The sequence below is a fragment of the Salvia hispanica genome, chromosome 6 (assembly GCF_023119035.1).
Source record: "Salvia hispanica cultivar TCC Black 2014 chromosome 6, UniMelb_Shisp_WGS_1.0, whole genome shotgun sequence".
NCBI classification, from domain to species: domain Eukaryota; kingdom Viridiplantae; phylum Streptophyta; class Magnoliopsida; order Lamiales; family Lamiaceae; genus Salvia; species Salvia hispanica.
The window spans coordinates 10,968,319-10,991,379 of record NC_062970.1 but is presented as its reverse complement, the minus strand read 5'-3'; the positions used below and the strand labels follow the sequence as shown (position 1 = coordinate 10,991,379).

At 34.7% G+C, this 23,061-nt stretch overlaps 2 protein-coding genes across 3 annotated transcripts; both read left to right on the top strand.

Annotated features, from left to right (window-relative positions):
• Window positions 1–1,695: 1,695 nt before the first annotated feature.
• LOC125196868 (DNA mismatch repair protein MSH4) lies at window positions 1,696–14,964 on the top strand. Of its 2 annotated transcripts, XM_048095528.1 has the most exons (24): window positions 1,696–1,761; window positions 2,745–2,948; window positions 3,014–3,049; window positions 3,132–3,244; window positions 3,856–3,901; window positions 4,864–4,910; window positions 5,143–5,250; window positions 5,879–5,954; window positions 6,488–6,560; window positions 6,660–6,805; window positions 6,877–6,962; window positions 7,297–7,436; window positions 7,509–7,648; window positions 7,733–7,783; window positions 8,440–8,503; window positions 10,250–10,393; window positions 10,464–10,531; window positions 10,643–10,701; window positions 11,386–11,542; window positions 11,846–11,898; window positions 11,980–12,078; window positions 14,093–14,207; window positions 14,281–14,403; window positions 14,680–14,964. In XM_048095528.1, the coding sequence occupies exons 1-24, from the start codon at window positions 1,696–1,698 to the stop codon at window positions 14,842–14,844; spliced, it is 2,379 nt and encodes a 792-aa protein (XP_047951485.1). In that variant the 3' UTR covers window positions 14,845–14,964. The 2 variants fall into 2 exon arrangements, with proteins under 2 accessions (XP_047951485.1, XP_047951486.1); XM_048095529.1 differs by lacking the exons at window positions 1,696–1,761; window positions 3,014–3,049 and having other exon boundaries at window positions 2,751–2,948.
• A 1,122-nt stretch (window positions 14,965–16,086) lies between these two features.
• On the top strand, window positions 16,087–21,884 carry LOC125192146. The gene is made up of 10 exons (XM_048089620.1): window positions 16,087–16,245; window positions 17,538–17,597; window positions 17,688–17,727; window positions 18,962–19,140; window positions 19,230–19,268; window positions 19,394–19,480; window positions 19,568–19,628; window positions 20,828–20,952; window positions 21,545–21,636; window positions 21,749–21,884. The coding sequence occupies exons 1-10, from the start codon at window positions 16,198–16,200 to the stop codon at window positions 21,861–21,863; spliced, it is 846 nt and encodes a 281-aa protein (XP_047945577.1). The 5' UTR covers window positions 16,087–16,197; the 3' UTR covers window positions 21,864–21,884.
• The last annotated feature ends 1,177 nt before the right edge of the window (window positions 21,885–23,061 follow it).

Here is a 23,061-nt window from a genome sequence, read left to right as displayed (position 1 = left end):
GAATTTTGTGGTTCTGGTGTATTTTCTAACGCGCTTTCTGGTGGTGGTGTTGTGTGTGTTAGTTTTGCGATGTCGAAAAGAGGCCGCCCCTACAAGAGCCAGCCCACGCAGACCGAAGGTGAGAATGCTGTGCCATTATAAGAAACCGATTGTGTGTTTTTCCATTGTTTGTTTCATTATTTAACGTTCGTTGTGCATTTTATGGTTATTTGTTTGCATTACCACTCTTTCACATAGCTGGGTAGTTGTTCTTCTTAGTGGTTTCAAATTTATAAACATTATTCCTTGAATGTTCTGAATTATTCGTTTGGGTTTCATCATTATTATTCTGCAGTGCGTCTAAGGAGAAGTTTCATACGTTATTCAAAATTTTTGGTGCATTTTATTCCTGTTTTTTGGCATTAAAACTGTATTCCATCTCTGTTTTAATGTTGGTAGAAGTGGTTTACCTTTTTTTTACATTATTCAGTTCTTTTCCTGCATTCTTTGTGTTTGTGTTAGTTTTGTTGATGAAGGTGTGTAGTTGTAGTGCTTATTTGGTGCATTGCACTCAATATTTCAACATTATTGAACAGTTTTGGTGCATTTTGGTCCTGTTTTTTGACAGTAAAACTGTATTCCATAGCAGACATAATGTTGCTAGAAGTGCTTTACCTTTTGTGTACATTATGAAGTTATTTTTATGCATTATTCGGTTGGATATCAACATTATAGAAGTTGGTTGCAAATTTTTAAAAAGTATTCATTAAATTTTCTGAATTATTTGTTTGGTTTGCATCATTATTATTCTACAATGTCGGAAGAGAAAATTTTACTGCATGATTTAATGTGTTTGGTGCATTTTGTTCCTGTTTTTTTGCATTACAACTGTATTCCATCTCTGCTTTAATGTTGCTAGAAGTGGATTACCTTTTTTTGTACATTATTCAGTTCTTTTTCTGCATTATTTGTGTTTGTGTTAGTTTTGTTGATGACGGTGTGTAGTTGTAGTGCTTATTTGGTGCATTGCAGTCAAGATTTCAACATTATTTAACATTGTTTGTGCATTGTGGTCATGTTATTTTGCATTACAACTGTATTCCATAGCTGATTGTAATCGTGGTTGCTACATTATTAAGTACAGTTTATGCATTATGATACGGTTCATTAACATTAACTAGTTATAATTATGCATTAATTGTAATTGTACACTTATTCCTTTTTGCAGCTTCCAAACACCCAAGATTGGATATAGATCAGGCTGTGGATGATGTACTGCCTTTATCAGTGGCACAAAAGTTTAGAGATAGACTAAAGGACCAGCAGATGGCAGAGGCTAGTACCTCAACTGAAGATGCGGACAAGAGGAAGACTCGAGGGAAAAAGGTTGACCATTTATACACAAGGAGCACCACAGACTTTGTGAATTGTTTGAAAGAGCTGACCCCACGGCAAAAGGAAGCAGTGGAAGAACTTGGATTCGGGGCCATGCTACACTACAACATCAGCGAGATCCCCGGGTACATCGCCTACTGGGTTCTCAACTCAATTTTTCTTTTTTTATACTCCTATATAAAAAAAAATGTCACATTTTCATTTAATAATATCCAAAAAGTATTTTATTATTTTTAATTTCATTTAGCGCGGTAGTACTAGTGTGTTAAATACGAAGGTGCCGCGCGAATTTCGTGTTTCGATTGAACTCCGCTACAAAAGATGGAAGACGATACTGGAGAGAAATCCAGCTTCATCGTCGGCCTTATCGAGAACCGTGCTAAAGAGGTCTCTCTCTCTCTGTTCGTATACACACAGAAACACCTACTATTGCGTTTCTATGGGGATTCTGATAGTGATCGATTCATTATATGTGCAAAATTTCTGATTACAGCCACAATTTTGGTTTTCTTACTCAACCTTTTATTTTGTTGATGCTTGACATCCGTCATTGCCGTGCAGTTCCGATTTGAACTAATATTTTTATTTTATTTGATCTACAACTTAAAGTTCGGTTTCGCGTGCTTGATTACCAATTTTTCTCACGACGTTATTTATTTGTATGAATCCTATGTAAAGGAACTTATGATTTTCGAACTCAATATGGCATTTGCTTTTATGTTTATGTGGAATCATTGGATTTATCGAGCTTCAAACTATATCTCCGTGGTCAGATGCAGTTCCATCAGACTCGATTTCATTTATTCTAGTGCTTTTCGTTTGTTTAAATTGGTTCTGCGATTGCCGCGCGGCAGCATATATTCAGTTTGTTAGATGTATGTGTTTATCGTAGAGCTGCACAAATGCGAATACTGTGTGGTAAATGAAGTTAACTCAAAATTCAGCTCGTTTGTGGTTATTGAATATAATTGGAAGAAACACACTTTCCAAAATCCACTTATAAGAAAACTTCCATGGATTCAGAACATGGCATAAGACCCTATGTAAGAAAATCTAAGTTCCTAGGCAGTTAAATCTTGGAGTATATAATTCTGGAGCTGTTCTTACAATCGGATGTTTCAACTTTTGCTAATACATGGACATAAAATTTTCGAACAGTTTTATCTATGTGGTTGTAAGTGGCATGTGCTAGTCAGAAGCCCTCAGGTTATACATCCTGAAATATATTGACATCTCCTTGCTTTTGATCATAAAATCCAGAGACTTCAAAAGCTTTTTATGAATATTTCTTCTAAAGATGTTGAATTGATTTAAATGATTAAACTGCATATTTTGCTTCCATAATGCTAACCATATTATAAACTTTTCAGGTAGGAGTTGCTGCGTTTGACTTGAGATCAGCTTCATTTGATCTTTCTCAGTACATTGAAACCAGCAACTCATACCATAACACAAGAACACTGCTGAATTTTTATGATCCCATGGTAACTATTGTTACACCTACAAAGCTAGCACCAGACGGCATGGTTGGAGTCTCAGAGCTGGTCAATAAATTTTGCTCTTCATCCACAAAGGTATTCTGCTTTGCATTCCTTGAATCATAGGGCTTCATAAAGTAATTTTCTCTCTACATCTACAGGTTATAATGGCTCGTGGTTGCTTTGATGACACAAGGGTAGCCATATCTCAATGAGTTTATTCCTTCCTATCTGTGTTTGAAGTTCACTGATAACATGCATCATGCATTTTTTTTAAAGGGGGCTGCGCTGGTGAAAAACTTGGCAGCTAATGAACCATCTGCTCTTGGTCTGGAGACTTATTCCAAACAATATTATCTTTGCTTGGCTGCAGCTGCTGCAACTATCAAGTGGTATTTCTTCTCTAGATTTCTTAGAGTTTGATTATATATGTTTTCTTCACATGAACTAGAACTAGAGAATAGAAGGTTTTGTAGATGGAGAAAGTTAGTAAGCTTGCTCTAAGGTGTGAATTATCACCTGCTATGCAGAATACTTTATTATTTCTTTGGATCTTTACCGCATACCCTATATGGATAGTCCTTTTTTTTCCTTGACCTGGTTTGTGACCTAAATGGACAGTTTTTAGTTTGTTTTAAAGTTTCAATACTTCCTATATCGGCATCTTGAGAACATTAAGAGTAGATTATATATTAAATATAGCATTTTAAATGCAAACCAAATGGTTTGTGAAGTGCAGTTTATGTATTATATTTTCAAGACCTGCCCTCCATCCCTTATTCCTCACTATCAGTTGATCTGATTGAGTAATTCATGATAATGTTCCAGCTCTAAGATAAAGTCTTGTTAACAAATATTTTGTGTACTCCAATTGCAACTAGAGAAACTAAGAATAGTATTCCTGCCATCACTCTGTTAGCATTTTCTTTGAAAAATAGAAATTTACAGTATTCTCATAACTGTCTAAGATTTTTGAAATAATTTTATACTGCATTATCCACAGGATAGAAGCTGAGAAAGGGTTGATCATCACAAACCACTCACTGTCAGTAAGTTTTTGTCCTCTACGTTTATTGCTGTGGCAACTCTTGACAAATTAAAGTAAATGAACTTTTTCTTCAAGTGAAGAATTCAAATATATGTGCACATTGTTTAAGTCATACAAATCCATTGACAGCCAAAGTGTTTGAGCTATATCCATGAATGAAATGCTCAAAGTGTTGCCATTCTTGTATGGATTTGACAATAAGTGAACACATTTTTATGTAAGTGACGCACACATTATAAATAAGATTATAAGAAACACAGGAATCTATCCATATTTATATGAATTATTTTATTTTTAATCAAAGGTATACAATTTTGATAATTTGTCAAAGGTTAAGTGTTGATCATGAATGCAGTAACTAACTCAGGTAAGGACAGTTTTATGGAATCTTAGTTAAGACGCAAAATCTTATCATGCATATCTTCTCATAAAGACATGCTCATCTCTAAGTTTTAAAATCTCAAAACACATTAACCATTCCTAAGTGGTTGAAATCATGAAGCTTCGTTTTTCACAATTCACATTGAGCAACAAATATTCAGTCATTTGTGGAGAGCTAAAATCTTATAACAGTGGACATTTTGAAAGCTAATGACCATTTTTGGAAGGGATATGTGTTTAGATGGCTTAAAGGATAATATGGGTATGCCATTCTCCATGCATACATGGACAATTTGAAAGCTAATAACCATTTTAGAAAGTGATACATTTCTAGATGGCTTAAAGGGGAATATGGGTATGCCATTGTTCATATGTACAGTAGTTACTGACAAAGATGGTTAGGCAACCCCCTCTTTCATCTAATCTTAGTTCTCAGTAGAACACTCTTGTAGTATCATAAAGTTGATCTAGTTTGATCCTGTAAATAGCAGAAACTAAAATTTTCTTCATTCTGGTTCACTGAATTGCTGACTTGCGTCAAGTTATGCTCACTGCAAACAAAATTGTTTTTTGTCGTGACAGGTCACATTTAATGGATCATTTGACCACATGAATATAGACGCTACTAGGTATCTTGTCCCTGCTTTACTTTTCTGGTGCTTCTTGTTAGCAGCATGTGATTTTAGATGTTGGGAAAAGGAGATACTCTCTAACTTGTAGAATGATGTGCTTATCCTCTCCTTTCTGTTTTATCATGTTTCTGGGCATTTATTCTCTTGAAAAGCAAGCATTGCATATTTTTTATGGCTCCTCATCTCACTATGCTTCCTGTAGAGTTGTAATGTAGTCTTATGGCGACAGTGTCCAAAACTTGGAAATTATAGAGCCGATGCACTCTTGTCTTTGGGGCTCTAACAACAAGAAGAGAAGTTTATTTCACATTCTCAAAACAACAAGGACAGTGGGAGGGTATGCATTTAGCTTTCACGAATCATCGTACATTTCATTATTTCTTTTTCAAGCAGCTGACATATATCAATATGTTACACTGCAAATAGCTGCTGTGCTTCCGACCAACTTTTGATTGAAAATGACTGATATGATTGCACTTATATTCTAGGAAAGGCATTTTAGTGCCGGATACTTCTATTTCCTGTAAGGATATAATTTGGGATGCATTCACTTGACTGAAATTTCTTTTAAGCTGTGGGTTTGAGCTTAATTTTCAAAAATCTTGTTTCAAATGCAATAGAGAGATAAATAAAAATATGTTAAGTAAAAAAATATAACATTTAGCTCAGAGCAGGTTATAGGATACTGGTACTTGGATAGCATTTAAAGTCTAGAAAAATATACCAATGCAATTTGAGAACGTGAAGGCAGTAAAATGTAAGTCCCACATGGACAGCTAATGATATAAGACAGTAAAGCTACACTCTCCACATACTAAATGGATTGCTCGAGCACTAGCTCTAGACAGCCATCTCCTCCATGAGGGAAACGGTTAATCTCTGCCAACCCCAAATCATGATAGATCTGTATAATTTTATGCCATGTTTCTCATACATAGAAATCTTACATTTCTTTCTCTATGCAGCACCAGACTTTTGCGCGCCAATCTTTTGCAGCCCCTAAAAAATATTGAGACTATCAATGCCCGTCTAGATTGTCTTGTAAGTTTTTCAGTGTGTTCCCTCAAAAAGCATGTAAAACAACTTGTAGATACCCTATTTCATAATTAAAATATTAAACTGATTGATTATCCATTACTTAGGTGTTTACTTTAACTGATAGGAAATAGAATGAAAAAACATAAGAATGAGTATCTGAAGAAAAAGATGGTCAAAAAAGTTCAAAATTAATCCATCTAAGTAAATGTTACACTAGCCTGTATATTGTTATCTATCCATCCTACCCCTCAAAGTAAACCCACCCCCAAGTAAACCATCAAAATAATTAAACTACTCTAATACTCTTTAAAGAGTTATGTGCCTATCTGTTCTCCTTACAACTCTATCTCATAAAAGATAAATGACTCCCTTGTCTGGAGCCAAATTATTTTGGAAGCCTGCGATGGTATTTATTTATTATTTGGTGGCTGCAAGGAGAGACTCAGCACCAGTCCCTTTTGTTTACATCTAGTAAAACAAAAAAATACGAGTAGCTCTTAATATGCTACGATGATAAAACTGATTCTTTTTTTCAGGATGAGCTAATGAGTAATGAGCAACTATTTTTTGGCCTCTCTCAGGCTCTCCGTAAGTTTCCAAAAGAAACTGGTAGGTATTGAAAAAGATGACTGGACAGAATTGTTTCGTAGTTTGCTGCTACGTCATAGTATGTTTGGCACATTTATGATGATTTTGTGCTGCATCCAGATAAGGTCCTCTGTCATTTCTGCTTCAAGCAAAAGAAAGTTACCAATGAAGTCTTGACCAGTGACACTTCCAGAAAGAGCCAAATCTTGATATCAAGCATTATTCTTCTTAAAACAGCTCTTGATTCCTTGCCACTACTCTCCAAGGTACATCAAGCTCTCCGTCTGTATGCTTTATACTGGTGGAGAAATTAATTTCTAACCCATGATCATTATAGGTGCTTAAGGATGCAAATTCTTACCTATTCAAAAATATATACAAGTCCATATGCGATAATGAAAAGTTTACTACTATGCGAACAAGGTATGAAGGTATAATTGACAGCAATGATTTTTAAATTTTTTGAAACGGCACGGATTTTAATACACAATTGGTAAGTAAGAGAGAGATAGAAATAAGTGATTGAAGTATTTTTAGTGGAGAATTGGTCCACCTTATTAGAGAGAAAAAAGTATCCTAAAATAGAAAGTTTCTAATTTTAAGGGACGGATCAAAATGGAAATAGTTTCTATTTTCAAAGGACGAAGGTAGTATTATTAAGTGACCACTAATTGAGTTTATAACTTCACTAATCAGTAAATTTCTTGGGTCAATGAATACTATGCAAAAATGATAATGGTGCATATTTATTATTCAGGATAGGAGAGGTCATTGATGACGATGTTCTTCATGCACGTGTTCCTTTTGTTGCTCGAACTCAACAGTGTTTTGCTGTCAAGGCAGGAATTGATGGACTTCTAGATATTGCTCGGAGATCATTCTGTGATACTAGTGAAGGTATTTTTCATTAAAGGTGCGGTTTTCTCAATAATTATTCTAACTTTCAGCATCATAATCAATATGTTGCAGCAATATACAACTTGGCAAACAAATACAGGGAGGACTTTAAGCTGCCAAATTTGAAAATCCCATATAATAGCAGACAAGGTTTTTACTTTAACATACCTCAGAAGGAAATACAAGGAAAACTTCCCAACAAGTTTATCCAGGTGAAAGAATGATTTACTCATTTTCATCAAGTACTGCTTAGCCTGTTTTCTGAGACATATAACCTTTTTATGAATCATTATCAGGTCAATAGACATGGAAACAACATACATTGTTCTTCTTTGGAACTGGCCTCTGTGAGTAGTTTATCTACTTGTCATGTTAACCATTATCACATAAGTTAATATTTGAAATGTTAAAACTAAATACACATCTCAGTATAAATGGAAAGAACTAAAGTGATTTAATTTGCATGCTAGTTTGCATGCTTCATAGCTTTTATTTTAATCAAATACATTTTGGTTTATGTACTTTGTAACATTTAACTGATGATTATAGAATGTTTGAGTTCTTTCAGTACATGATTCAGAGATTCTATTTTAATGTGATTATTTTGAAGTCCTATTGTTTCTCTCCAAAACAATGTTTTTGTTGCAGATATTGTTTGAAGATAAAATGATACTCCACTATGTTGATAAATCTTTTAGATGATATTATCTCAACATGGTACCACAGGGAAATCACATAAAAAGCTTTTGTTTTCAAATCTCTTTGTTCCCATTTATTGATTAATTTAAACACACAACGTTTTAACAGAAAAAGTAACCAGCCTACATGTGAAGCATCTTTGGTGATTTTGAATTAAGAAACGAATCCTCCACACTATCTTAACTTGTTAGGATTGCAATTAGATCCAGAACAAGCATAAATATTCCCGTTTATTCGACCATTAAGGTCCCTTTTTGTTCCGCCAAAACAAGCTTGCTTGCATTTGACCCCTTTCTGATTGCAGTTGAATGTAAGAAACAAGTGTGCAGCTAAAGAATGCTACATCCGGACAGAGTGTTGCCTGGAGGGTTTGTCTACTTAACTGACTGCATCTTTACTCTCATATGTCTATATGTTACTGTACTTAAATATTTGCAAAAGTCTCATGCCCGTGCAGATCTTATTTACTTCTATATTTTGGTGCACAAAGGCTAAGTGGTGCTTCAGAATTTTTTTCCCCAAGTGTAAAAGTGCATATCTCTTTTATCTTTGGTTCAAAATTATACTCCCTTCGTCCCACAATAGGAGTCACATTTGGTGTGGGCATGGGTTTTAAGAAAGGTAAAGAATAGCGGATTGGAAAAGTTAGTGGAATATGGGGTCCACTTTTTTATACTATTGTTTTATAATAGAATGTGAGTGAAGTGACTTAGTGGAATGTAGGACCTACTTACCGTTTATGGTAAAAGTGAAATGTGAATCTTATTGTGGGATGGCCGAAATGGCAAGATGTGACTCTTATTGTGGGACGGAGGGAGTAGTAGTACATTTAATCAGGGAAGAACTGGAATAACACATTATTGTGTCAAGCACCTGGTTGATCAGCTCTTTGCAGTAAATTTCTGTTTTTTATACTCCTTATCTTGAGTTTGAAAAGGTAGTGGTAAGCAGTTTTTGTGTAATCACAGTACATGGTGATTGACCATGCTTTAGAATTTTGTTTTCCGTGTAGGATTAAAGTTGTCAAGCACCTGGTGCTTTATTTTTGAACTAATATTTTTGTTCATTGTAGAGTGCAATAACAAACATAATAATCTCAGGTTGAACTTTAAATGATGATTTCTGCATTTTGTAGGGTTTCTAGACTAAAAGATGTGAAACTTTCTTAGTAAGTATGTTTCATTAGTGAGACCTGAAACTACTTTAGTTATTTACTTTGTTATAGCATTGCATAAAGACAAGCAAGTAGCATGAATAAGGAGAGAAAATACAGTAGGCTGAATTTATTCATGGTATTGTGCTATTTTTATAGATGGCATCATTAAAACTAAATCCCGTGAAGCTCAACTATCTCAAAACTGAGAAGAAAAGAACACAGTTACGAAGTATTTCGGTAGTTTTGGAAGCAAAAGACAACACTTAAGGAGAAAATATCAGTTTCTCAACATTTTTATTTGCTGAGAATATGTATTAATGTATATGCATTTGCTTTAGTGAGTAGATAAGCATACCTTTGCTACACTGATATAATCACCAAACTATCCAAACATGGCATATTTGTTGAGGCCAATGATGCTCCTAAACAAGCGTACAGGGTTTTGTGACAGAATCTTTATATGAGAAGAATCGATATTTAGACAAAGAAATGTTTACACACTTTTAGAGTTCATACTTATTAAAGATATTTTAGATGAAAGTCAGTTTGTCCTATCCTAACCTATGCATCTATAAGGATAATGCTCCAAATAATTTGTAATAAGCAAGCTTCATGCTTTCTTGTTGCTTCTGAAATGTTTCCCGGTGATCTAGCCAAGCCCCTGTACCCGAAACTGTAACTTCTCATTTGATAAATGGATATCTCCTTATGGAAGTACATGTATTGGACCATCTATACCTGGAATGAAGTTGTGTGCCATTTAAACTGGTTTAGAGGTTACTGTTTTTCACTCAGACATGCAAGTCTTGTCCCACATATGTTCAATTAGATATTTCTATTGATTCCAGCATATATCTGTGATCAGACTTTCGACTTTCATATAAAAGTCAAGTCTTAGACGTCATTCCAGTCTTTGTTGGACCCAAGACGTATTTAACACCTCCTATACATGATGCAGAACTGATGGAAGACATACGGAAGGATGTCTCTCAGCTCACTTTTCTTGCTGAGGTTTTATGCCTTCTCGATATGATGGTCAATTCATTTGCTCATACAATATCAACGAAGCCAGTTGAAAAATACACCAGACCAAGATTTACATGTTAGTGTTACCTTAACTGGTAACCAAGATCTTCAATTTTAGGCCTACATAACAATTAGATATTTTGTAGATGATGGACCATTGGCAATTGATTCAGGAAGACATCCCATTCTTGAAAACGTACACAATGAGTTTGTGGTAAGTTTATGTTCTGACAATTGCAACCACTATATTCTGGCTAGAAAACCTTACGGACTTCGTTATACTACACAAAATAATCATTTAATGTAACAAATTTTACTTGTGCAGGCCAACAACATTTTTCTTTCTGAAGCATCAAATATGGTAGTTGTAACGGGCCCAAACATGTAAGAAAATTTACTCCTGAAACTTTTCTCTTTTGATGGGTTTGTGTATGCTTCAAGTTTGACAAGCTATGTCTCTTGTATGATTACATTTTGTTTAATGGCGCCATTTAAGTGAAAAAAAACTTTGGCAGCTTTCTGTAAAAGCTTATCTAACACATTTACAAGATACTACCTCCGTCTTTGAAAAATAGAAACTTTTGAAACAACATGGGTTTTAATGCGTGATTGGTAAAGTAGGAGAGAAGAATTGGTAAAGTAAGAGAGGGAGAGAAAAAGTAGTGGAATTAGTGCTAGTGGATTGTGGGATCCACTTCCTAAAATAGAAAGTTTAGAAAATTTTTATTTTTAAGGAACATACCAAAATGAGAATAGTTTAAGGGACGGAGGTAGTATATTTTAAACCACTTGACTGCAGAATGGAAAAGTATCTAATCAGTTAGTTAGGACTGGAGCTACATAGGATAATAATTCATGAAAGTTTGATACAATGAATAAAAAAAGACCTGTGTATTCTGATTTAGCAGGTTTGGGAAAGCTTCTTATTGTATTTATTTTCTTACATATTACCCCAAGCCTTGTTTAGTTAACTAACCGTACATATTCATATATTATATGATGATGATGATGATGATGATGATATTTTATTACAATATTTTTATTTGTTTATTAATTTTTTATATATAGGAGTGGGAAGAGTACTTATCTTCAGCAAGTTTGCCTGGTAGTCATCCTCGCTCAAATTGGGTGTTACGTTCCTGCTCAGTTTGCAACTTTGAGAGTAGTTGATCGCATATTTACTAGGATGGGAACTATGGACAGTGTTGAATCAAATTCTAGCTCGGTAAATGTTTTGATCTTGTATCTTAATTTTTTTTTAGTTTAGCTTCACTAGCTTATATTAATCTGGTGGAGTGTTTTTTTCCCCCCCATTCCACCTAGACAAATCTTGCCAAACTCATTTGGTTAAAATGTAGAAAGTAAATAGGACTACAGGGAGAAACCATTAAAAAAGAGAAAAAAGGGGGAAAGAAAGAAAGAATGTCTTCTCATCATTCAAAGTAATCTATTCCACTGAACTAGGAATTCCTCAGTATAAACATGATGCGACTAGTGTCTCTATTACTGCAAATATTTCATTTTGCAGTTTATGACCGAGATGAAAGAGACTGCTTTTATCCTGCAAAATGCTTCTCAGAGGTATATTAGCGACTTCTTATTCATAATTTGTGTATTGGCTTCATCAATGATGTCCCACAGAGCTTTATGTGCTGTCTGCAGAAGTTTGATTGTTGTAGATGAATTAGGGAGAGCAACATCTTCCTCTGATGGGTTTGCAATTGCTTGGAGCTGCTGTGAACATCTACTGGCTTTAAAAGCGTAATTTTCTTTAACATTTCTTCTCTGTTTATTATTCACAAACTAGCTTTTTAAGTATGTGCGTAAAAATCTAAGCAGTATAAACCGCTTGAGTTAAAGTTAGTTTCAGTTTATGGTTACTCAGAATTTGATGATCTTGATAAATTTGCTTGAACCCGACCTGATAGGTGGTAGCACTTGTATTAGTCAAAGGTACTTTGGTTTCTTTAGAAGATGTATGTCCCAGTTAATGTTCAACAGCTGATCTTAATTCACTGGTTTGAGTCAACAGTCAATTTTGTTCCATGAGGCCCACATCCAAGGTTTTGTAGGTTAAAAGTATAGTACTAAATTTTTCTGAGTCTTCACTTGTTTTGCTGCGGGCCTACGGCTCCTCAACTATCAATTTGTTAGTCATCTTTAACTATCTTCAGCACTAGTTATTACAATTATCTCACTTTCAAGTCGAAGTCGAAGGGATTGTATGCCTACTTGTCGTTTGTAAATTTCATATCTTGTTAGATTCTTCATTGTTCGGCTTACAACTTAATTTAACAACTCATGATATAATGAATCATCTCACTTAAAGATATCTTGATGATTTCTTTAATTTGTTGTGTTACATCAGGTTAAAATCAGTGAGTAGATAATAAATAACAACACGAACTTGTATTTATTAAAATGTAGAATATTTTGTCAGCCAATATACGTATAAGTTGTCATTCTTGTGATGTTTAAGTACATTTATTTGATTGTTTAAGCTCATGAATCTCATACCTAGCTTAATCTTTGTAAGGACAAGTAGTACTAGAAGGACTTTTTTTAAGATCAATAATATATTAGGGTGCGGTGATTTCAGCGTTATAGACAATTAGAAATGCCATAGGTAACTCAGGTTCACATAACATTAATGTCTAGTGACTAATATTATGTGTAATTGTAATGGGAAGTATTCAGTATAGATTTCAGATAGCTTTTGATATCATCTAAAGTACACCTTGTGACCAACTATGCCCTTAAGCCTCTGTATTTTGATGGGATACTCCTGACAGAGTATGATCTAAAAAAATTACTTAAGAATCACCATTCATACTTTAGTTGAAGATTTATAATACTCCCTCCGTCCCACATAATTTTACACACTTTGACCTGGCACGGGTTTTAAGAAATGTAATGGAAAGTGAGTTGAAATAGTTGATGGGATGTGGGTCCTACTTTTAAAGTATTAGTTTTATAATAAAATGTGAGTAGGAATGAGTTAGTGGAATATGGGGTCCACTACCAAAAATGGTAAAAGTGAAATGGGTAAAATTACGTGTGACGGCCCAAAATGGAATATTGGGTAAAATTATGTGGGACGGAGGGAGTAGTATCTAGTAACTGAGATGATGCCTCAATGCCTCATATAATAAACCATCAATCTGAATATTCTCGAACCCTTCAAGCACAAAAAAGTACTTGGCCTTCAGAATCATCTGGAGCTGGTAACAAACAGCTATTTACGGCAAAATTGTATAAATTGCCCCTCCGGAAAATCTCTTCCATGAATATGCCACTTTTTTTGTTTCTTTTAATGGTCAGAATGCGTGTTTAGTTACGCATTCTCATCATGTGTATCTAAGTAATCTCTAATATAGTTTGGAGGAAATATTTAATAAGACAAAATAATGGAGCATATGAAAAAAATTTATGAGATTTGTGGTGATTAGAACCGTGATTAGTGAATGCTTATTGTACGCCAACCTATAACTCCGTATCATAAATCATAATAATCCAAGTAGCCTTCTCTCCTAAATAACTATGCCCAAATAAATAAGATGTTCAAACGGAATGGAGGGAGTATTATTTTGTCTAATGTGGACGGGGAAATAAAGTGTTAGCTATGTAATGAAAACGTTGGGTCACCTTTTCAGTAAGTTAATTTCTCTCAGCTGTTTTCTTGTCTCTACTTCCTATACATATGAACAGACCAACTCTGCTTCTTGAGAAGGAAAATGGGATAGTACTGCATAGACTAATAATGTTTTGATTTCAGGTACACCATATTTGCTACTCATATGGAGAACTTATCTGAGCTGGCCACAACATATCCAAATGTAAAAATTGTACATTTTGATGTCGAGATCAAGAATAAGCACATGGATTTCAAGGTAATGTGTTTGTTTGGATGACATGGTTATGTCTGATGCTTAGCATGTTCTTATGCCGACTGCCTTAAACCAGTTTCAACTGAAAGATGGGCCCCGAACTGTAGCGCACTATGGCCTTATGCTAGCAAGCGTAGCTGGACTACCGGTTCCAGTGATAGAGTCGGCCAAAAGTATCACATCAAAGATTACACAGAAGGTACATTTCCCGAACCAGCATGTCTCAATTCTGTTTGATGCTTACCTAACATATGCTAGTTGGAATATTATTACTACTATCTTTCACGTATTAACAGTTCTAATTTCACTGAAACTCTGTAAACGCTAATATCTCTAATTTCTATTGCCAGATACTATACTTGTTTGCTCACCTTAAATTTAGTTTTTATGGTTCTTCTAGTCTTTTATTTTCAGCATTATATTTTCTAGTGACATTTACCAATTTTGTTAACATGTTATATTTATCTGTCCGTAGGAAGCGGAGAGAATACAGATCAGCTTTTGTCAGCATCATGATCTTCAAATGGCATATCGCGTTGCTCAACGACTTATATGCCTGAAATTCTCTAACCAAGACGAAGACTCTATTCGCGCAGCCCTGCAGAATCTCAAGGAATGCTGTATTCAGGGAGGCCTTTGAAGAGCCTCTTGTTTAACTGCTAATGATTCAATGGTGTGTGGGATTTCTTTTGTTGAAAAAGAAAAAGATGGAATTGAACAACACTTTACTCTGGTCTAATTGAAATCTGATTATAAGGACTTACATTTGGCTGACCCCGAACGATGGATGTCCTTTCTCTAGGTAGTGAACTAGATTTTATTTCTTCACTTAATTTTGCTTAATTCGATTTACGAGGAGATGGTAAATCAACATTCTAATTAATAGGAAAAAAATGGAGTACTAGAAATCATAGTAATGTACAATGAACTTTTTTAGTTGTGCCCTAGTTTTTAGTTTCTATCAAATTAATTCATAGTAGTAATGTTTTAACATGCTCTCAATAATGTCACAAGATTAATTTTTCAACATGAATGTGTTGTGGCTTTCCGAAGACGGCATAGAAACAAGTGACAGAATTAAAAAGTTAGTCAGGTAGATTACTGAAATATAAATATTGTGTATCTATTTGATTAAACTAAAAATTATGACAAACTATTAAGAGACAGTCACATTGATTGGAAATTAGGTTAAGTATGAATGATTGGTTGGATAATTATTCTGAATCTGACGAAGTGTAAGATATAGAAATCTGATATGAATCCTTATTCTATTAATGAATTTAATGTTGTCCAAGACTTGTCACTTGTAAAACTTCAAGATCCGAGAAGAGAGATGAAATGGAAATGGATGGTAGAAAGGGATACATAAAATAAGCATATCAAGCTGGCTTAAGAAGACGTTCAAAGAAATAAGACGAAGAGGTTAAGGGAGAAGTTAACAGCTGAAAGCCAGTTGAGGAAGTAGTTAGTTGAAATGGATTGATGAGTTTGAACTCTTGTATTTCCTATTAATAATAGCATTGTAAACATCTTCCACAAGTAAGCAATGAAACGAAATAACAAAACTAAATCAAAATGGTTTTCTACATGATTTTTATCTTAATTGCTATAAATTTTAAAAGTGAGTTAAAATAATATAAAATATATCATAAAGTTAGTGGAAAAAGATCCAAACTTTAACCAAAGTTTATAATTTTAGGACCAATAACCCATTAAAAAATTATGAAAAGAAAATTTTAATGCACATTATGACGAAGTAGCTAGTCACCGAAGGCAAGACCACGTACATTTGGTTTCCTCAATCCAATAAAAGCATGCCACGTCATATTTAGGTCCCACCAATCACCGGAAAATCAATACTCCTAAACGCCGATTTTACGATTTAACGTGCAGAATTCTGAGCAAAAACCCTGGGGCGCAATTAAAATGAACAGAAAATTCACAGTAACCAAAATTTGATCGATCGATCGGATATTTGTCTCATCCTTCATCAATGGCCGCCCCCTTCTTTTCTACGCCTTTCCAACCTTTTGTTTACCAGGTTAATTTTCTCTTTTATACGACTAAATTGTCTGCGGATTTATATGCGTTTTATGTATAAATCTCTGTGTGCGCTTGGATTTCCGAAATCCGGATTCGATAATTCTCAATGAATTAGGATTTTAGTTGGGTGGTTTATGAATTACTGCGTGAATTGGTGATGGCGGCTTGTTATGCGTCTTGGTGAAATGGACAGTGAGAGATAGAATCTCCTCATTCTTATTTGGGCTGCTAGGGTTGTTGAAAAGTGTCTGTTTTTGGCTAGTTTAACAGCTGAAAAGTGCACTTCATAGCTTGTGTATCAATGCTTTTGTATCCAAACACTTCTTAAACTGAGTTCCTTAAATTGATTTAAGTTAAGGGTGCTTGCTGTGCCACCTGCTGATCACATTCGGCTGTCTCAGAAGTGGGATGCCAGCCATTGTTACTTCAAACTTATACAACTTTTTTAAATGGCCCAGTTCTACGTGACATAGCTTTAGTAAATCGGGTTATTGGTGTGTAAAATTGCGACTGTGCACAAATCACTTTGACTGGGGTTATTAATCGGTTAACCAATAACTGAAATCTCGGTTCTCTGTTCCTGCTAGCCTTTGGGTGGAAACAACCTTCTCAACAAACAGATCCTATCAAAAGACCACACTTAAATACTCCTAGCACCTTCAGCCCTTAAAGAACCGAACTAAAAATGGATGACCTGAACAATTCAATTACTTAACAACTAAATAACTAAATAACAAGTCCTAAACGAGTTCCACCTCCACTACATGCTTGCTTGCTCGCATCTTCTATCTGTGATAGTATTGGCTAGTGGCTAATCCATATCAGAAATCCACAATGGTTATATGTCATCCTGGGCTTGGTTTGAAGAAGCTAAACCAAGCAAGTAGGCATTCATTTGCTGTAATGCCCGTAACAAGAAGTCCTCCAAGAAATTTTGACACTATAAGAGTGGAAGATCTTTCGATTTCTACATCAGAATTCTTGAGTTGTTTTCAAAAGAACTGTAAAACTAATGCACTGCACAATTTTAAAGAAAAATTTCATAGCACTTCTTTACTTTTTTCTTCTCCTTTTGAGATATGTCTTCCTTACAATGTAAAAGTAAACGAAAATATCTATAAGCATGATTTGTCAAGTAACTTTGAATTAAGATGTTATATTTATATATTATAATACTAAAAATGAAAGTGTTGGTGAAGTATCAATCTTAGGCTTCTTACTCATATTATTACGAAACAACAGTTCAATTTTCTTTAGTTATCTTACATGCTCAACTGTATTCTGTTTCAGAGCCCACAAGATGCTGTAACACCTTTTCAGATACTGGGTGGGGAAGCTCAAATAGTTCAGGTCTATCTCAAGGATTAAATATTTTCTTCTTTTAAGAGGCGAATATCGGATTTTAATAAAGTTCATATTTTTCTGACTATATCTATGTAGGTAATGTTGAAGCCACAAGAAAAGGTCATTGCGAAGCCTGGTAAGCTATCAATTAACTGCTGCAGAATTGTCAATTTTATAGTATTTGTTTTAACTGAAGGTTTTGGGTTGCTTTAGATCCATGGACATTCTGGGAACTTACATATCCAATTTCTGATTTTGATTCTTTGAAATCCTTTGAACTTTATGTGATGATGATAGAGTTTAGATGAATGAAATAACAAACTGATCTTAATGATAAGAATATAACTCCTCAAACATGACCGCATAATTGATTACTCAGCTCACACAAAAGCTGCGCTTGTCTCTCAATAATCTGGATGCCTAATTCTGTAAAGAAAAACTATAAATACCCTACTATGGCCCATGCATACATAAGGCTTTCAAGGCCCGTAAATCCATAACTTGGAGTAACTTATAACTTACTAGTAATAATTAAACTGCTAACTGACTAGTAATTAAAATTAAATTGCAGCTGACTTCTTTCTGCGTGTATAAACCCACCAACCCTCTTACAACTCTGCTGCTATATCAGATGAGAATTGGTAAAAGGTACTCCATAAAATAATTAATATTCCTTGGAAAATCAAAGACTGTTCATGTTATATTGACCTGCTTACCAAGAAATTAGCATATTTTGCGAACTTAACTCAAAAGATAAGCTTAGCAGTATCTTTTCATAGTGCATAAAGTCAATCACTGACATTAACAGATTTACTGATGTCAAGTGACATTAATTCAGTAGAATCTGTTTTGGTGGTAACACTGGTACTGAGCACTGACTAATGGTAGCAAATTGGCACGTCAGATCAGGTTCAGATATGTCATTACAATACATTTAGTAACTAGTTTATGTTTCTTAGTTTATCTTGATACTTGATGGAGTACACTATGGGAAGGCTTGCCATATATTCTCAAGATCAATTGCACCAAAGAGGATGGTTATTTTTTCCTCTTCGACTTAATGCTTTTTCTCTTAGCACAAAATTAAGGGTGTTTACTACACTTATCCCCGCATTTTACAATCTAATACTATGATAGTTCCACTCATGAAGGGGATTTTCTAATGGTACTATTGAATTTACTTTTACTTACTCAATTACCAACAAGGCAACAAACATATGGAAATATAAGTAGATTTTGGTAGTGATCATTTCAATACATTAATTACTGCTACAAAACATACTATATCTGCTGCTTCTTCTTTTTAATCTTACTATTGGAAGGGCAAAAAGTTGCATGAGTACAAGCATTTATATACAGATATCTTGCAGGTTCCATGTGTTACATGTCTGGGTCAATACAAATGGAAAATGTCTATATGCCTGAAAATGAAGCAGGTGTATGGCATTGGGTTCTTGGAAAAAGTGTTTCTAGCATAGTACTCCAGAATACTGGTTCAACTGATGGATTCGTAGGAATTGCTGCACCTACTCTTGCAAGAATTCTCCCGGTCTGTTGTTTCTGCAGGGCATTACTTTACTGGACCATTTTTATTTAACGTCAGGCCTTACCTTCTTTCTCATTTACAATCCTATACAGATTGATTTAGCTCTGTTTGGTGGGGAAATGTTGTGTCAGGTATTGATCAATGCTTAACAATTTGCTTTAAGGAATAGCTTGATATTTCTCTTGCTCCTTGTCCTTGATATATGGTTAGCGAACTTTTCAGCATCAGAATCTGACATGCCTCATATATATTGTAGCCAGATGCCTTCCTTTGCTCAATAAATGATGTCAAAGTAAATAACACAGTTGATCAGAGGGCTCGCAATGTTATTACTAGTGCTGAGGTCAGATTTGGGTTATTTTTCACCCATTTGCATTCACTATTCATTATTACTTGCCAAACATTATTCATATAGTAATCGTGCTTGCAGGGATTTTTGAGGCAGAAAATATCTGGTCAAGGACTAGCATTTATAGTTGGTGGTGGCTCTGGTACGCCCTCTGGGTTCCATTTGCTAAGAGTTCTTCTTTTTATCTGCTTCCTTAAGTTTTGTCAGCCTAACAAATACACTTGTTGTAAGATCTAAATCTTGATCATTGCGAATTTCTCATAACACCAGTAAAATTTGGTCGTTTATACAGTATACACACTCTAGTGTACATAGTTACAGTGCAAATTTGATGCAATAGTTTCGGCCTTCTCTATTGAAACCCACTCTACTACTGCAAAGATGATCCTTATAACAATAAAATGTAAACATTCTGTGCAATTACACTGACAGATAAATTTATAATAATTTTGATGCAGTATTGCAAGTCCCTCAGAGACAATAAGTGTCATACTTTCCCCTCTCTATGTATCCATAGAATTGATGGATCATTTATTCATATCACTGAATCAAGGATGGGATAATTAATACCATGTAAATACCGGTAGTTCAGGGTCCTCGGTACCGGAAACCGCTGTCAATTTACTCTTTCTGTTAGACATCTTTAGGAGTTCAATGAAACGTGTTTTGGATTACTGATCCTGAAGGACTGATAGTAGAAAATGTACTCGTAGTTCCTCAATGTACATGCGTCGTGTCTGATCTTTTAAATACAAATCAGATGTAGTCGGCAGGATAAATTAGTTTATTACTTTATTTTGATGCGAGTGCCCGCTAACCGAGCACGCTCCAATTTTATGTATTTAATTACCATTACTATGATTTAATTGAAGTAGATAAAATTTAATTAGGCAATTCATACTTAATAGAAGTCATTTAAATTTTTTCGTCTTCGTTCCAATGAACTAAATGAATCATACCTACATTGACTATAAATGTACTTAACAGCACATAGAATTATACAATGAACTAACGAAGAACTGAAAAGATTCTTTGGATGTCTTTCCACGTACATTAACTACAAATGTATTTAAACCTGCACATATTTAAACAATGAACTAGTCACATACATACATTAACTATAAATGTACTTAAACGTACGCACACTAAAAGTCATATACGTACATTAACAATAAATGTACTTAAACAAACACACATTTATGCCAGCATTGTTTTTGGAACGAATTATTACTTGATTTGATAGTTGTAAAGTGAATATGAATGATTAGATACTGGGTAGACTTGCCCATTCAATTAAGTTTTGAAGTTGATTTTTTGTTTTGATCTCTCTGGTGCTTTTAGTTGTACAGAAAAATCTCGAGGTGGGTGAAGTTCTAGCAGTTGATGTCTCTAGCATTGTTGCAGTGTCAGCATCAGTAAATCTACAAATCAAATATAATGGTCCTATGAGAAGGGTGCTCTTTGGGGTGAGTATCTGTGTGTTCTTATATATGTTGCACATGATTTTATTCCGGAAGATGTGCTGAACTTATGTTTCCTTGATATGTTTTTTCCTGTCATTATTTCGAAGGTAGTGTAAAGCCTGGACAAGGTCTTTATAGTTAAAAAGTTATAGTATCTGAAAGGTTCAGGAAAAATATACTTGAATGTGTTTTATGTAAGGCGAAATGGTTTACAGATGTGATGAGTGGGATTTTTTTTCAGGATCGCTGAACACAGCTAATTGTTTAGTTTTGTACTACTCCTGATCTGACAACTTAAGTTGACATTTCAATGTTGATATAGGGCCAGTGTACAATTTATTTTATTTTAGATGAACTTTTAACTTTCATGTTGGTTATCTATCTCTAATCAGATGGTTGTACCTGAAACAATGCAAGAACAGCTACTAATTTATCAAGAAAGCGAATAGAAAGAAGTTGAACGACTAATTAGTGTTGGCCATGATTTGATCTATATGCTTAGTAGGAATTACTTAGGCCATCATTAGGTGCATCTATGAAAGTTCTTGGTAAATTTGACTTACTATTTCGGTAACATTGCCTACTTCTGTTGCAGGGTGACAATTTGGTTACTGCTATTATAACTGGGCCTGGTATTGTTTTCATCCAGAGCATGCCCTTTCATCGGCTTTCTCAGCGCATTGCTAGGTAATCTCTCTCAAGTCCATCAAATGAATCATATGAATATCGCAGATCTATTTTGATTGTGAAAAAAAAATCGTTGTACTTTCATTTAATTTTGTTTATTTGTAATCTACAGGGCTGTTACATCTCCAAATATGAGGGACAATCCCAAATTTTTCTTCCAGATAGCAATCTTTTTCTTTCTAGCGTATGTTGTTGTTGTGTCATCACTAATCTTGACAGACATATGAAGAACCCTATTTTCATATTCATTTCTCAGATTTAGATAATATTGAAGTTGTTTCCAATTTCAAGATGAATGAAATAGATGCAATTGTAACATGATGGAAATGTAAAAAACATTAGCACTTGTCTTGTAACTTAGAGCCCCCCTCTTTGAATCCAATTCACAAATTTGGACTTGCTATGCTGTCTAAATATAAACTACTACCAAAGTTGTTCGATTGTCAGATTAATTCTTTGCTGGCCTGCTCTTGACTCTGCTACTTTTGTTGAGAAAAAACCAGAAGTGAAATGTAGATGGCATAAATTATTTGTTTAGAACACAAATTTAAAGTTTTGATTACTTTACAAAAATAATACTCCAATATTCCAATAGAGTTACTTGTTCTTGTGAATTCCGGTTGTTTTGTCCTTTAAAAATATATACTTTTGAAATGACATAAGTTTTAATAAATAGAATGAAAAATGATTGAATGCTTATTAGTAGAAAATGAGTTCCACCATATAATAGAAAGTTTTTAAGTTCAAGGATGAACAAAAATGGGTATAGTTTCTATTTTTTGAATTAGAAATTTAAAGGTTGCGTTACGGTTTTCTCGAACCTGATTTCAAAATATTGTGAAGAAGATAATTATTGAGAGAAAAAGAATAGACAGCAAAAATACCATTCCAATTTTTCACTTTAATAATTGAGAACAAGATAAGAGACTATGCGTTCTCGAATCACATACGACAGAAGGGTGAGCAAGTAGCCTGGCAAGTGAACAAAGGGCGCAAGAAGAAGGTCTTCCAACTTGGGGATTGGGTTTGGGTACACTTGAGGAAGATACGCTATCCCGTTCCCGACAAGACCAAAATGAAGCTGGCCCCGAGAGGAGATGGTCCATTCCTCGTGTTGGAACACATCAATGACAATGCTTATGTGATCGAATTGCCCTTGAGTACAATGTGAGTTGCACGTTCAATGTGGCTGACTTGAGCCCCTTTGATTTTGTAGGGAGCCTGGATTTGAGGACAAATCATTTCCAAGAAGGGGAGGATGATACAACCCCGCATAGAAGGCCCATGACGAGGTGGCTCCAAGAAGGGTTCTCCAATTTCATCCAAAAGGCAATGCACGAGGAGTCGATGAAGACCAAGGAGCCGGCGACGAGAAGTATGCTGATGGTCTCGCGCATGGAGCCTTCACCCGGACGGGCGATCTAG

Excerpts from the sequence above, each read along its gene's own strand:
- LOC125196868 (XM_048095528.1), top strand. The coding sequence starts at position 1,696 with ATGGAAGACGATACTGGAGAGAAATCCAGCTTCATCGTCGGCCTTATC. Across the intron at positions 5,251-5,878 it reads ACAACAAGGACAGTGGGAGG|CACCAGACTTTTGCGCGCCA; the intron begins GTATGCATTTAG and ends TTCTCTATGCAG. Across the intron at positions 10,532-10,642 it reads ACGTACACAATGAGTTTGTG|GCCAACAACATTTTTCTTTC; the intron begins GTAAGTTTATGT and ends TTACTTGTGCAG.
- LOC125192146 (XM_048089620.1), top strand. The coding sequence starts at position 16,198 with ATGGCCGCCCCCTTCTTTTCTACGCCTTTCCAACCTTTTGTTTACCAG. Across the intron at positions 17,598-17,687 it reads GGGAAGCTCAAATAGTTCAG|GTAATGTTGAAGCCACAAGA; the intron begins GTCTATCTCAAG and ends ATATCTATGTAG. Across the intron at positions 19,481-19,567 it reads ATGTTATTACTAGTGCTGAG|GGATTTTTGAGGCAGAAAAT; the intron begins GTCAGATTTGGG and ends TCGTGCTTGCAG.